General features: G+C 36.0%; 1 protein-coding gene across 1 annotated transcript in view; it reads right to left on the bottom strand.

Moving 5' to 3' along the window:
* The window catches only part of LOC117983954 (uncharacterized), a 67,303-nt gene that overhangs the window by 39,879 nt on the left and 12,018 nt on the right, over nt 1-15,406 (bottom strand). The window contains exons 2-4 of the mRNA XM_069499838.1: nt 2,307-2,399; nt 1,408-1,469; nt 407-508 (exon numbers count right to left, since the gene is read on the bottom strand). Coding sequence (XP_069355939.1) covers nt 407-508; nt 1,408-1,469; nt 2,307-2,361 — 219 coding nt within the window. The 5' untranslated portion in view covers nt 2,362-2,399. The remainder of the gene's footprint in view (nt 1-406; nt 509-1,407; nt 1,470-2,306; nt 2,400-15,406) is intronic.

The following is a 15,406-nucleotide window of genomic DNA, read 5'->3' as shown; positions in this document are numbered from 1 at the left end:
AATTTAAAATGGATCAGTAGGTAAGGCACTTAACTATACCTCGTAACCATTGTACTTAGTTCAGGAATAAGTTCTAAAGATACCTTTCCTTTTTTGTGCGTGACGTCAAAGTTTTAAATTAAAATATTTTATTCTAGCTTGTATATTAAGCTAGCATATTATTATAAATGCAAGTGTGTTTTTGTTGGTTTATTGGTTTGTCATTCAATCACGTCGCGACGGAGAAAGGGATCGATATGATTTTTTGCATGTGTATAGTTAAATACCTGGAAAGTGACATAGTCTATACTTTTTATCTCGGAAAATCAAAGAGTTCCCACGAGATTTTTAAAAATCTATCTCCACGCGGATGAAGTCGTGGGAATCAGCTAGTAATAAGATTAATTAATTAATAAACCAGGTTTACCACAGTAGGGACTTTGTATTCCCTTTCATAGCTGGTGGGCCGCCGGGACGGGAGCGAGGTCGTGAGATCTGGTCTGTGATCACTCACATTCACTTCCTGCTCCTGAAAATATTCTTAGTTTGCAAAACAAACTTTTAGGATAAACAGGGTGTAACCAGAATGCTAGGAAAAACGAGGACAGGTGATAGACTGATGATTACTGGTATAATACCACAAAAAAATCGCGAAAAAAAATCTATATTTTGTACAAGTTCACGATATATTGCAAATAAAACATCTGGCTGACGCTAGTAGGCCACTCGGAGTCAATGCGGCATCGTATGTGGGGCTATGACCCGAGTTTTGCGCGCTATACATTGCGAGTTTGAAAGATACTAAATCACTAAAACTACAAAATGAGGCAAATGGTTATTGGTATTGGATTGTGTTTAGGTATAGTATAACTATAACGCTAAGTTTTTGCTAGCGTTCTGGTTACACCCTGTTTGCAAGTAGAATAATGAAGTGGTAGAGGAATTTTTAAAATAACTTCAACATTTTACTAGGTAGGTATGTTACAACCTTCAATTCAATCTGACGCGACGATCGACTATACTCTATCCACGGAAAGAGGTTAGTATAGCGCTCTCTCTGTTACGTAATCCCATACAAATGACAGAGCCAAAAATCTCAATGGACCTTAAACATTTTAAATCACCAATTATTATTCACTCACATGTTTTCAAAAAGTAATCGGAATTCAATTCGAAAATGTTTACAAAAAAACATTTGAAATTCACTATGGAAATTCAATTCGGAAACAGTTTCGTTTATGATTGGTTGGTGACTTAAAATGGTTAACGCGTCAGATTGAGTTGTAAGTTGTAACATACCTAGTCAGAGCCAGAGAAAATTAAACAACGTGTGTTCATCAAGTACTTGTAAAGAGATCCACGATGTCAAGAAAACAACACTAAGGGATATTATATGCCCTGTCTTATACCTACGATTGTGAAACATACCTGCCCTTTGGGAGGAGACGAGCCGCGGCGCGAGCCACTACTAGAGGATCTATTACTTGCATCTAGAAAGAACACGAGAAATGCATTGTATTATAAAACAACATATACGAAGATATCCTTCTCTATATTGGCGAGCAATCTATTGTAATCGAAATTAAAGCTTATTTTCACGATTTTTTAGGAACATAAATTCCTCAATAAAATACCTATTGTCATATAAGTAGTACGAGTAAGTAAAACTGCAGGGTACTTTAGTACTAAGTTAACGTTAATATTATGGAAGCAGAGAGTTAAACACGAAGTAAAACTTATAATGTATTCAGAACGTGCCCTATACTCGAGATGAAGGCTCAGATCGTGGTGTGGTCAACTAGAACTAACTAAGATGAATTGAAATATAACCTACCCACTTTAGAGCGTATCTTTGTCATAACTCATAGTTGTAACATTTATGTATGTACCTAGAGTTTTAAATATTTCTTCATTAAATAAGTGGACCAGATTTTTTAAAATCAAATAAGTAGTAATATTTCTTAAATCCTTGTGGAGTCAACACCCTGAGAATGATCTCGACTGAGTTTTTTGTGGGCTTCTTCTCAGACCAGGGCGCGTTTGGAACCATCGTAGCATTAGTAAGTTTACATAATTATAATTATTATGGCCATCAATAATTGACAATCAATAGTACCCATTTTGAATAAATTAATGAATTTGAATTAGAGTTTGATTCGGTGTCAGAGCAAAATGTACACGGAGTGTGTTTCAAGTTTTAGGGTTTATATAATGGTGTCGCGTGGTGAAACACTTGCTTGCTAGCTTTCCTGCACGTGTAGGTACAATGTAGATGCAGAAAAGCGCCGCCGGGTCGCTAGTACCTAGGTATTATGTATCTAAAATACCTTCTCGTAGTTCACCCGCGCCCACGCTGTTGCCCAGCAAGGGCATGCCCGCCATACCGTCTGCGAGTTCACCACTCCATCATTCTGGTATCACTGCGAACAATTACTTAGCCATCATCATCTCAACCCATAGCCACGCCGGTTCAGTTCTAAGCATCCTCTCAGAAAGTCCATTTAGGATACAGTCCACTATGAAGTGCGGATTGTCAAAAAGCCAATTGGCAAACATCTAGACAGATTAAAATTTAAAAGGAAAAACTGACGTATCAATCATACAGCTCCAACCGCTCGGCCTAGAAACTTGTAATTTGCAAGTAAGTCTTTTAAATTTCCATAACCGAAGGGTACCAAGGGGCGCTATTTTGTCATAGTACTTTGCGGGTAGTCCAATCTTGGTCCATTTCAGGGTTCCATCACTAATTTCCATCACTTTTATTATCATGTGCGCGCCAGCTGAGAACTGGATCAAAATATATTCTGTATAGTATATATCTCGAATTCACGAATGATTTATAGGTAAACGTTTTTACGTTGTAGCGTTTTTGTCAACCGTACATTAATTTCGATTAAGCACACAACACTGATCGTCTGACATACACGCCATCTGATATTACTGAGCGGATTTTTTGATAGCAAATAGAACATTGAACGACAGAAATAGGTGAACTGCTGAGTCGTGTGTCGTTGATCCTTAGACAGCGTGGGCGCAAAAAGCAATAACTGCGCCTTCTGTTGCGAGGTTGCCATTCCAGCACCTTGGGACCCCAACGTCTATCGGTTTTCCGATCTATGTGCCCTGCCCATTGCCACGTCAGCTTCGCAAACCGTTGAGCTCATTTATGTATGGTTATTTAGATATGTTGTCTGAACTCAAACGACGCAAAAAAGGCTTACACAATTATTTTAAAATACTTTGATAATAATTTGATGTAAATTGAATTTATATTTTGATTCAATCTATACAAATGTACATACGTACTTAAGCAAATTAAATTGAAGTATGTAAATAGTGTGATTTCGAAATAATTGCCTTTCTATTTAATATGGTTATTGCATGTTGTCAAAAACGAAACATACGTTTTTAAATTTTTTTTCTAGTCGGCGGTACTTATTTTCATTACTTTGTAAGGAATGTAAGGTGTAGGTATTCGTGATAACCAGGAATTAGACAGCGAAGGTTGGCGAAGGCCCATCCTCATATTTCCGCAGCCTTGCCCTTCCGTTTTAAATGCAATGCTTTTATATTACTAAAGTAAAACTATCTGTAAAGTTGATGTCACGAAAAAAGAACTCTGACCTCGAACCCGTGAAGTGGGTGATTTATATATGAGTAGATATCGAGTGTATTTTGGGATTTCCGTGGAGCTGCGTGGTGGTGGTGCGTATTGCTTGCCTGGTGCCTGGTTTTTCCTGCATGTTTAGCAGTAGGAGGGTGGGCGGCGCATGTCGCATGCTGCATAGTGCATCATACAGATTTGATCTGTTTCAGCGGATTATAGCAAATTAAGCTTTTGGTTCATTGTACATCATGGATTTCCGCAAAGTAATGCCTGCTTCTATACAACGAACTCTGTTAATAGTTGTTAAAACCTAAAATTGGAAATCATAGTCTTAGAAGAGTCTAATAGTAAAGGATCTAGGCGCCCACCCCACTGAATTACTAAGAAATTCTAAGAAAAACCCCTACTATTACTGGTGAAATTACGCCCCTCAACAACGAGGAATACGATGCAAAGAAAGGGATCAAATTAAAACTTAAAAGAATGATGAGAAATAATCGGTAAATAAGATTAGACATAGCTTTAATGTAACCGTACTACGAATAACATTCGTAGTAGCCGTAGCTACGTACATCTTCGTAGCTCATCTACGTGCCTACACTTGCCGTAGAACTATCTCTAGTCGCTTCCCGCCGTCTCGTCTGTCCGTCGCATGTTTTATCCGGGGTTGAACAGTTAATAAACATTTTGTTTAACATAGGATTAAAAACGTATTTCCTGTCTTTATTTAGTTCAAAATTTTGAACATATTTGGTTTAAAACAAGTGGTCGGCGGTTCCGCTGCATATCGACTGCAATATTTTGCCGTCGATATACTATTCAAATGCAGTCCATCTGTGTAGATATTTGAATTGCATCGCAAAGATAAAATAAACATTATTTTGGTGCCTATCTATCAATAACCAATAACTATCCTCTTGATATATGATCATTTTATAGCCAAGGACCAACATCTGTCGGTTTATGCTTGGCGCATCTGTGACATTACGACCAATAAAATTACACATTAATATACCAATTTCTTTCAATTTATGGTACAGGTTTCAACCATCTTTGTTATTATTTAACAGAATCTTATGATGACTCGTAGAGCATTACCAAGGTATTTAATATCCTCAGTACCAGCGATTGTAAGTACTTAGGATATTAAATTATCGGTTCCAAATTGTAAAAATTGGCAATTATCAAAGTGATGCTCAGCCAATTACTTGCGGAGTTCCTCAGGGCTCTATACTAGGGCCTCTGTTATTTTTAATATATGTCAATGATATTAGTGATTTATCTTTACATGGAGAAGTAAGTCTATATGCTGACGATACATGTATATTCTACTATGGACGCTCAATCGATGACTTAATAAAATTAGCACAAGAGGATCTCAACACCTTACATGACTGGTTTCAATACAACCTACTAACTGTCAATACATCAAAAACGAGCTATGTTATTTTTAAAGCAAAAAACAAAAAAGTCCCGGTACACATTCCACTTACAATAAATAATTTTAAAATTAAACAATCTACCGAAGAAAAATACCTTGGTTTAACGATTGACAGCCAGTTAACTTGGAAACCGCACATAAGTAAAGTAAAATCAACACTGTCATCTCTTCTAGGATCACTATATGGTATAGTTCGATGTCTTCCACAAAAGGTTCGGATAAACATTTACAACTCACTCGTAAAACCTCATCTTGATTATTTGATAGAAATTTGGGGCAGTGCGGCTAATACTAATTTAAATTGTCTACAAATAATCCAAAATAAAATAATAAAAATTCTTTATAATTATGACTTCCTTACCCCTACAAAAAATATTTATGCGGAAACTAAATTAATGAATATCCTACAAATGTATTACTATAATACATGCATATTAATTAAAAAAATTATATCAAAGACAATACATTCAAAATTATCATTTAAAACTAAAAGGGAACTGGGAGGCCGACTTTTACGTAACGTTGATAACATCTCTCTAAAAGGTTCACGCACTAATTACGGTAAAAAGAATATAACTTTTGAAGGAGCACAAATGTTTAATAAAATACCTACAGAAATTAAAAATATTAGTAAGATAAACATTTTCAAAAAGAAACTGAAAAATTTTGTTATTATAAATATCTGAGTCCGGCCCTGCCGGCAAAGTGTATGAGCATTGCCATACATTATACTACCCGCTATTTTTACGATCGTGTTGTTGCTTGCCACCGCGCTGTGCCGAAAGATAAAATTAGTTTAAGTTTCGTTACTATAATTTCTCATTAAGTGAAATTTGTATATCTGATTTCTTTTGAGAATAAAATTCTTTAACCACAAATTACGGATGGATGTAAGTACTTATATCGTCACACGTTAAAAATGAAGCATTCAGGGCGTCTATAATAATAAAAAACAAACTAATCAAAATTGTATTGTTACACGTGATTTAATTTCTGCAGGTACGACTAGAAACTGCCTACACGCTGTTCATGTTCAAAAAAACATGTGCTGAATTGAAATTTTTATCATTTTTGGAAGTTGGTTAAACCGGCATACCATTTTTATTCCTCGAAGGTATATCATATATATAATATATGATATTTTTAGGTAGATGGCTCTACAAAAAATCCAACGTAAACACACATAGTAAACAACAACGTAGGTACATAGTTTCGTCGGGAAGAATGAGGAGCAACTCAATTAAAAGCGAAAACAATATAATTGTAGGTACGATAAATGAAAATGGAAAATGGCGCTGGACCTATCTACACGTGTAAGTTGAAATCTGAGACAATACCAATTTATTGATTTCTGTGTTTACCTACACTGATGGATGGTGGGACTATACTATATCTATAAACTAAGTAAGTAGGTATATGAACATTATTATTGACAACTCTACCTGCTTTGACTAAACTAAATGTTTTGTTAGTCGAACTAAAATGTTAACAATTTGCAGAAGTTTCTCGACGAAATGCGCTGTTGGGTTTTTCACACAGGTTTTTCACAATGTTTTCCACAGTTTCATATCACAAGTTCACGGCAAGAACGACCGACCCATACGCCGTGGTGCAAAGCGTGTCACCACAAAATATTTCTATGCGTGTCACTTAGTCATTTCTGCAAGAAGCGTAACTTGTTTATTTTTTATATCAGCTGAAGAAATATAGATTGTAAATATGAAAAGGTTTGGGACATCCTGTCATACTGAGTGTACAGAAGTGCCTTTCATCACTTTTGTCGGGTTTGAGCTGGGATAATTTGACGGCTAGTGTCGACTCTACGGTCATCACATGCCACAAACACTCTCGCTTGCACAATTCATACGACTTTTAAGGTTCAGCTTAGGTTCATTCATTCACATCGTCATTTTACACAATGTACGGTACTAAAATACAAATAACTAAGTAAGTATAGTCAAGTTAGTTTAGAAAATGCATAATGTAGGGTTCCACGCTAGTTAAAAAAATCTTCTTAACTTAAGTAAACTATACTTAAAATTAACAACATTTGTTTTCTATTTTATTATCGCTAACACTATACCTAGATAGTGTTATTTCAAGATTTTGTCCGTCTGTATATCACGGCCATTTTAGTTACAAGCAGAAGCTTTTGTAAGCCATGGAACGTTGAAAAGCAGGTGCAGACAATGATAGAAATTTGTTATAGACCGCTACATAGGCAAGCAGTCATATTTTGAAAAAAGTATCAGAATATATACCTACCCGAACGTTAAACTCGAAATTGATAATTTTTTTTACAGTAAGTTTAGTGGGGCATGTACTTCTGTAGTAGGTACTTAGTAGAACAGAATCATGGAACAAGGAATATATCCAAAGCCTAGCTTATTAATTGTATACTTAATAGTACCGACATTATCAGGTAGTACTTAGTGGTAAGTAAGTAAAAATGAGTAGTAAATTTTTTGTAGTAGGTAGACAGGACATCTGACAGTCTTCCTATGATAGGATTTTTATAACCGAGGCCTAGGTACCTCCTACTCGTAAATATGTCGGCAGTAGGAACAGTTATCTACAGCAAACGTCGCAATATCGTGTTTAATGTACCATGACACTAATTTACAAACGTGTGCATCCGATAAGTGAAACGCTTACACACGCTCGAGCGACCAGCGTTAAGCCTAGACATTAAAATATGTTCCAAAGGAAAAAAACGGCCAAGTGCGAGTCAGGCTCGCGCAATGAGGGTTCCGTACTACAGTCGTATTTTTTCGACATTTTGCAGGATAATTCAAAAACTATGATTCATAAAAATAAATAAAAATGCACAGGTGAAGACCTTTCATATGACACCCCATTTCACAGTGGCGAGGGGTGAAAATCTGAAAAAGGGAAGCCGGAGCAACAAAAAAAAGTTCTTACCTAAAAAAATATCAGCTCCACACCACCGTCACCGATTCACCATTTATTTTGTAAAAGCACTGGTATTTTCAAAATCTTTGTGACTTTGAAAAAAGCCTTTTTATGTTGCTGTGAGACACATCTGTGCTTGCTTGCTTTATTAAATACACACTTAACCCAAACCAAATCAAAAACTAAGTATACCTAACCATTTTAGTCTTTAGTTTCAGTCAAATTAAAAGATAATCATCAAAGAGATTCCAACACAATCGCTAACACATAAAAACAAATGTAATAAATAGAAAACAAGGCCAGAACAGTCATTTGTATTCGAAAGGAATATGCCTGTTCTTTTTTACGAAATGAGCTAAAATCTAAACATCTACTTAATTATGTGAATTTAATGCCATTTCTTATGTTGAATTACCAAACTGAAACTAAATCAATATTAACTTACACTTATTAGAATTATTAATCATTAACCCCAATTTATTATACTTAAGTATATCAAAATAACATAATCACAAACTTTAAAATCAAGCGCGCATGATGCTTCACCTTCACGTAAACAAAATATGTATCAAAGCGCCCTACAAAATACAAAATAGTAGTATGTACCTGTTGAAACAGTACTGTGAATACAATTTTTAATTTGGAGGTGTAATACAGTAACCCGGCATGCAGCGGCTTATTCGTGTCAAATTTGTCTGACCTGTCAGAGCTACAAATTCGTATTTGCTACCGGGCCAAATTAAATTGGTGGTTCTCGTCCGTAAAGCAAGACAGACGTTGTTCGCTTCCTAGGGAAATGAGAGAGATGGAATGCTAAGAAAGCGCTAAGGCATAACCCGATGTTTACCGGGTTGTTTGCGAGTTTACTATACTATTATATTAGCTTGTTTATAACTATGACTTGATGCATAGCATAGATTTTATTTGATGTTATTATAAATTTTTAGGCAAATAAATTTCGTACACAGTACGTAGCATGCATTTGGGCTTTGGCCTACATTTATGTCACTAAGTACTAGTAGTACCTAAGTACTTACGCTATATGCCAATTCTGAAAGGGAAGCCGATGGGAATCGTGTTATATGGACATTTCGCCACTGCCATTTCATATTATTAGTTAATGACCACAATTAATTTTTTTTTGTGTGATGTAACCACAAATTCACGGTTTTCAGATTTTTCCCCAAATGTCAGCTATAAGATATACCTACCTGCCAAATTTCATGGTTCTAGGTCAACGGGAAGTACCCTGTAGGTTTCTTGACAGACAGACGGATAGACAGACAAACAGACAGACAGACACACAACAAAGTGATCCTATAAGCGTTCCGTTTTTCCTTTTGAGGTACGGTAAACGGAACACTAAAAATCAGGTTTTTATGGTTTTTCGAATGTAATTTTCCCTTGAATTATATTATAAAACTAGCTTATGCTCGCGACATCATCCGTGTGGACTACATAAGCTTCAAACCCCTATTTAACCCTCTCAGGGGTTGAATTTAAAAAAATCCTTTCTTAGCGGATGCCTGCGTCATAATAGCTGTCTACATGCCAATTTTCAGCCCGATCCGTAAAGTAGTTTGAGCTGTGCGTTGATAGATCAGTCAGTCAGTCAGTCACCTTTTCCTTTTATATATTTAGACTAGCTGACTTACTTAAACATCAAAGGGGTAGGTCTAAGATGAGAGCGTGCTAATGTGGAAGAAGTATGATACCCTAGTTGCTCATTATAGAGCACTATTTATGTACTTATAAGGTCAGTTATGGTGAAAAAATATTTCAAAAAGGTACAAAACTATGGTCTATTAACTATGACGGAAATATTATGTTCTATTAACGATACAGAACCAGCAAAAAAAGTAGTGCATAACTAAAAAAAATTCTTCCTGTATAAAAAACTCCTAAAAAACCTATCAGATTTTTCATTCGATGGAATCCTGTGTTACCCGAGATAAACATTTCCCACAAAAACGATAACTTTAAATCTTGTACATACGTAAATATATAAATCAATTACCGCATTAAATGCGGCAATTGATTGCGGCAACCTGTCGCGGACTATAGGGTGAGATGCTGAGATGTCATTCGGGGTATGAGGGTGATGAGAGATTCATCTTGGAAAATCTTCTTTTGTTTACTAAGCGATTTTCAAAGAATGATAGTGTCAGTCTGTGAGTTATGATACCATTACGAAAGATTTACATACAGATAAAAGGACCTCTTGAGTCTCGAGACTTTAGAATGAACTAGGATGACTAAGTAACAAATTCGGGAATGACCTGCAAAAATTTAATTTTTAAAAATAAAAAACTTTGCCAACAAGCAGTTTTGTATATATATATATATATATCAATATCAATACTTATACTAAAACTGTAACAGGTCAAATTCTGTACATTGAAGATATTTTGAAATTTTTTTTTCGAGGGCACTCTATAATCGATACTGAACCCAAAACTGTAATTTTTTTCATTTTTGTCTGTCTGTCTGTCTGTCTGTATCACGGCCGCGCATCACGCTGAAACTACTGAATGGATTCCAATGAAACTTGGTACGATTTGAGGTCATACTATGAGGAAGAAAATAGGATACTTTTTATCCCAAAATTCAGCATGGTTCCCGTAGGAGAGGGGATGACAGTTAAAATGTATACTGAGTTGTAATTCATTAACGCGTAGTCCGATTTCATTCATTCTTTTTTTGTTAGAAAGGGGATATTTTAAAGATTGTTCCGTAAATATTTCAAGGTCATCGGTTTTTAACCGACTGTCAAAAAGGAGGTGGTTCTTTTTTCTACATCGATTTTGTCGAGGTTTCTGGACCGATTTGCAAAATTTTTTTTTAAATCAACAAAAAAGTTTTCGTGGTGGTCACATAAAAAATTCTGGATTCAACTCTTTAATCCTGATGCTGCAGGGTTACTGCCCGCCTGAGTTATCAAGATTCAGGAAGTGTTCATAGTGAATTCATATTGTAGGTACCAAGCAACGACTTTATTCTCAGACTTCAAGTCCCAACTCCTCAACCCTGATGATGTAGGGTACAGCACTCCTAAACTATAATGTTTCAGTAACTGCGGATGATGCAAAATTAATTTAGGTACCAAGCATATGCTACATCATTGAACTTCGGATCCTAACTCCTCAATCCTGATGCTGCAAAGTACTAAAGTCTTAAATCGTGGGGATTTTAGAATTTCTGATAGTGAATTGATATTTTAGGTATCAAGCAACGGCTTCACGATGACACTCCCAGTCCGAAATACTCCACCCGAGCGAAGCCGGGGCGGGTCAGCTAGTACTTACTAAAACAAGTTCAAAACAGCAAACTTCGAAATTATGGCATGATGAGATACCTAATAATCGACATAATGAGTGGGTCCATAGTTGTTCGTTGACGCACTTTGCCTTGTTATAGCTCGGTGCTAGCTAAACAATAGGTTGGCTTAGTAAGATTTTACATCTTATCAACGTTGATATAATTCGACAATTCGAGAAACGATGAAACACTTCAGTGCTAAAGTAAAATGGATCTTAACTGCTTTGTTTTAATGTTTAAGTTTGTCCATATAAGCTACAGCCAGCTCTCTAAATGAGTCTTGCAGATCTGAAAATTTTTGAAGTATGGATTTCGGATTATAATAGTTTTTGATAACAATATGAACCTTGCTCTATTGAATTGAATTGAATAATTGATATCTAAGGCAAGAGAAAGTCCCTTGTAAATAAGGTACCTAACTGAATTCAATGAAAACAAAGTCGTCTATCTTATAAAAACTCTTGTTTGACTTCGTACTTCATTACCCACTGCCACAGCTAACTCGACCGATTTCTTTTGTTTACGAAGCGATTTTACGAAAGATAGCTTCAACCTGTGAATTATTACGCGGTTATATTTAAACGAGCGGACCTGAATCTTGAGACTTCAATTACTAAAACCGCGATAAAAGGGGGCAGAAATTAGTGGGCATTAAAGTGACAAAGTCTACGGACGTCATGGATAAATGGTTATTTTCAGTTGTGGCCTTTTCATTTTAGGGTATTCTTTTGTCATGCTTTTTCAAAGAATACCGATCTACGATCATCTAATTTAATTATAAGTATTTACCAGGAATTTCGATGGGTGTTCAAGTTTTGCGGATGCTTTTATGGGATAGAGTTTGACTAAGAAAGCATTAATTCGAGTTTAAAAATAAGAAAATTATACTCTTACGACGAAATTGCCCAGCCTCATGCCGTTGAAATCTTGGATACATTTATACAATTTGCAGATTCCACAGTCTGCCCGCGACTAGTCTCTGCAGCTATAGCTTATTTTGAACTTTCCTCCAGCATAAGTAGGTACTATATCATCATTACCAACTCATCGCCGGCTTACTACAGAGCACGGGTCTCCTCCCAAAGTGAGAAGGGTTTTAGTCATAGTCTACCACGCTGATGGCCAAGTGCAGATTGGCAGACTTCACACACCTTTGAGAACATTATGGAGAACTCTTATGCATGCAGGTTTCCTCACGATGTTTTTCCTTCACCGTTAAAGCAAGTGATATTTAATGACTTAAAATTAATTAATTGCAGTGATAAGATATACTCACCGACAAAGTATTCGAGTAAGTAGTGAGTACCGATAAAATAGTCAGTAGTCGCATTCAAGGTACGTCTAAATTTTGTCTTCTGCCTAAATCTGAAAAATATATACCTAACTAGATGAAAAATAATAAAGTTCCACAAAGATTTTAAAGATCATTTTCGAAGCTTTATTTATTTGAGCCATTTCGAGGGTGAGCAATACACCTATATACTCACCGGTTCGAATGAGTGAGCTGAATGCGACACGGGTTTACGGTGACTTCACGCCCCCAGGTGTTCACGATTTGGGGCACTCAAAACGAGATCCTTCATTTTTTTGAAATCCGAAATATGAATTCGACTATCAAAATGAAGAAAACAAGAATGACCATCGTTGGGACAAAAATGGGATGGCATTTCCTTTCCGGCCCAAAGAATACTTACTTTAAAAAAAAATATATTTTAAACTCTGAAACCCAAACTTCACTTCATTTTCATAAGTGACTACATATCTCAGTTTTGGTAGAAAAGATTTCACGAAATTAACATGTGAAAGTTGAGAGTTTCCTTTGGTAGGTTTCAGAGACCAACGCTAGTTATTTTGTCGGAGACCGAATTTTCAAACAGATTTTAGGTACTTAGGAAAGCAACGACCGATTTTAATCGGTATTTGTTTCACAATAAGTAAGTACGTGTTTGTTCTCGCCAAAAATCGGATCAAGCGGGCAAGATTTGTCTGATAGCACATTTTTTTGAAAATTTTGTAAATATTATGTAAATGTGGTAAATAATATTAATTATATTTTTGCACGTTTATCAGTTCTTGGAGCCATGATACCCCGTATATTGCCACTTCAGCTTCGCGACTCGATGAACCTTTCCGGTCAATCATCCTACGGATCTCGTAATTTCAAATTTAATCACAAAAGGACCCTACACCAAGATGTCTCGCTCCACGCTCGCATCTTTACTTCTCCACTTTATCTATGCATCCTCAAACATTCTTAGCGCAAAGGTAGCCTAAGAGTTCCTTGCTGTAACTATTACAGTGAGTGTAATTCAAACACAAAATGATTTCTTGAATCTCTAGTCGAAGCAAGGAGAAAGCTTTAATTAAAAAATCTCCAAACAAACTCCGCAGTGACGACGTTCCGAACAGCAATCAAATGTTGATTTAAACAGTGTTGATTAATTTCGTCAAGATATTGTTTTCTTGAGATTTTTTTTGATTGAGACTTTGAATTAATTTGCATTGATATCTGTAGAAGGAAGTTACTTTTTATAGATAAACTTTCACGGACCCACGGGTTGAACTGTAGATATATCAATATACTTATAATAAAACTGTAACAGGTCAAATTCTGTACATTGAAGATATTTTGAATTTTTTTTTTCGAGGGCACTCTGTAATCGATACTGAACCCAAAACTGTAATTTTTTTCATTTTTGTCTGTCTGTCTGTCTATCTGTCTGTCTGTCTGTCTGTCTGTCTGTCTGTATCACGGCCGCGCATCACGCTGAAACTACTGAATGGATTTCAATGAAACTTGGTACGATTTGAGGTCTTACTATGAGGAAGAATATAGGATACTTTTTATCCCGAAATTCAGCATGGTTCCCGTAGGAGAGGGGATGAAAGTTAAAATGTATACTGAGTTGTAATTCATCAACGCGTAGTCCGATTTCATTCATTCTTTTTTGTTAGAAAGGGGATATTTTAATGATTGTTCCGTAAATATTTCAAGGTCATCGGTTTTTAACCGACTGTCAAAAAGCAGGTGGTTCTTTTTTCTACATCGATTTTTTCGAGGTTTCTGGACCGATTTGCAAATATTTTTTTTAAATCAACAAAAAAAGTTTTTGTGGTGGTCACATAAAAACTTCTGGATTCAACTCCTTAATCCTGATGCTGCAGCGTTACTGCCCGCCTGAGTTATCAAGATTCAGGAAGTGTTCATAGTGAATTCATATTGTAGGTACCAAGCAACGACTTTATTCTCAGACTTCAATTCCCAACTCCTCAACCCTGATGATGTAGGGTACAGCACTCCTAAACAATAATGTTTCAGTAACTGCGGATGATGCAAAATTAATTTAGGTACCAAGCATAGGCTACATCATTGAACTTCGGATCCTAACTCCTCAATCCTGATGCTGCAAAGTACTAAAGTCCTAAATCGTGGGAATTTTAGAATTTCTGATAGTGAATTGATATTTTAGGTATCAAGCAACGGCTTCACGATGACACTCCCAGTCCGAAATACACCACCCGAGCGAAGCCGGGGCGGGTCAGCTAGTAATATAATATAATAAGTTTATCTTTGCATGTGTTTAAAAGAATATTTTAAATAACTCTATTAATTAATATCTCTAATTAAAATTATCTAAATGGATGGAAGCTTTAAAAATCCCATAGAGCTGTTTGATTTTCCGAGATAAAAAGTAGACACACTTTCACAATTTTAATATTCGTAATGGATAAGCGGTAAAAATGTCTACTTTCGAATATAAGTAATTAATTTTAAAGTTACCAAATGCAGAATATCATATTACTTAATACTTACTGTATTTATTACTCCGACCCTGACCTATACATCTATGTGCATATAGATACGAGAAGAAATGGATAAAGGTTGAATGTATGGATCAGATGAGTCATTATATTTTACACCTAGAACCCTGCTCCAGGCTTGCGGGCTGCAGCTATGGTGGCTATGGCAAATCTTGCGCGTCAAGGTGATTAAGGCGCGTTTCCACTGAAGCTGCATTGCAATGCATTTTCGACCAATCAGATATTTTAGATTTTGAGAAATGATGTGCTGAAATTATCACATCATCTAAAACTAATCTAATCGGTCTATTGAACATATCTTCGCTCCGCTCCACTTCAGTGGAAAC

Source organism: Maniola hyperantus, chromosome 7 (assembly GCF_902806685.2).
Source record: "Maniola hyperantus chromosome 7, iAphHyp1.2, whole genome shotgun sequence".
Lineage (NCBI taxonomy): Eukaryota > Metazoa > Arthropoda > Insecta > Lepidoptera > Nymphalidae > Maniola > Maniola hyperantus.
This window is presented reverse-complemented; position numbering and strand designations above follow the sequence as displayed.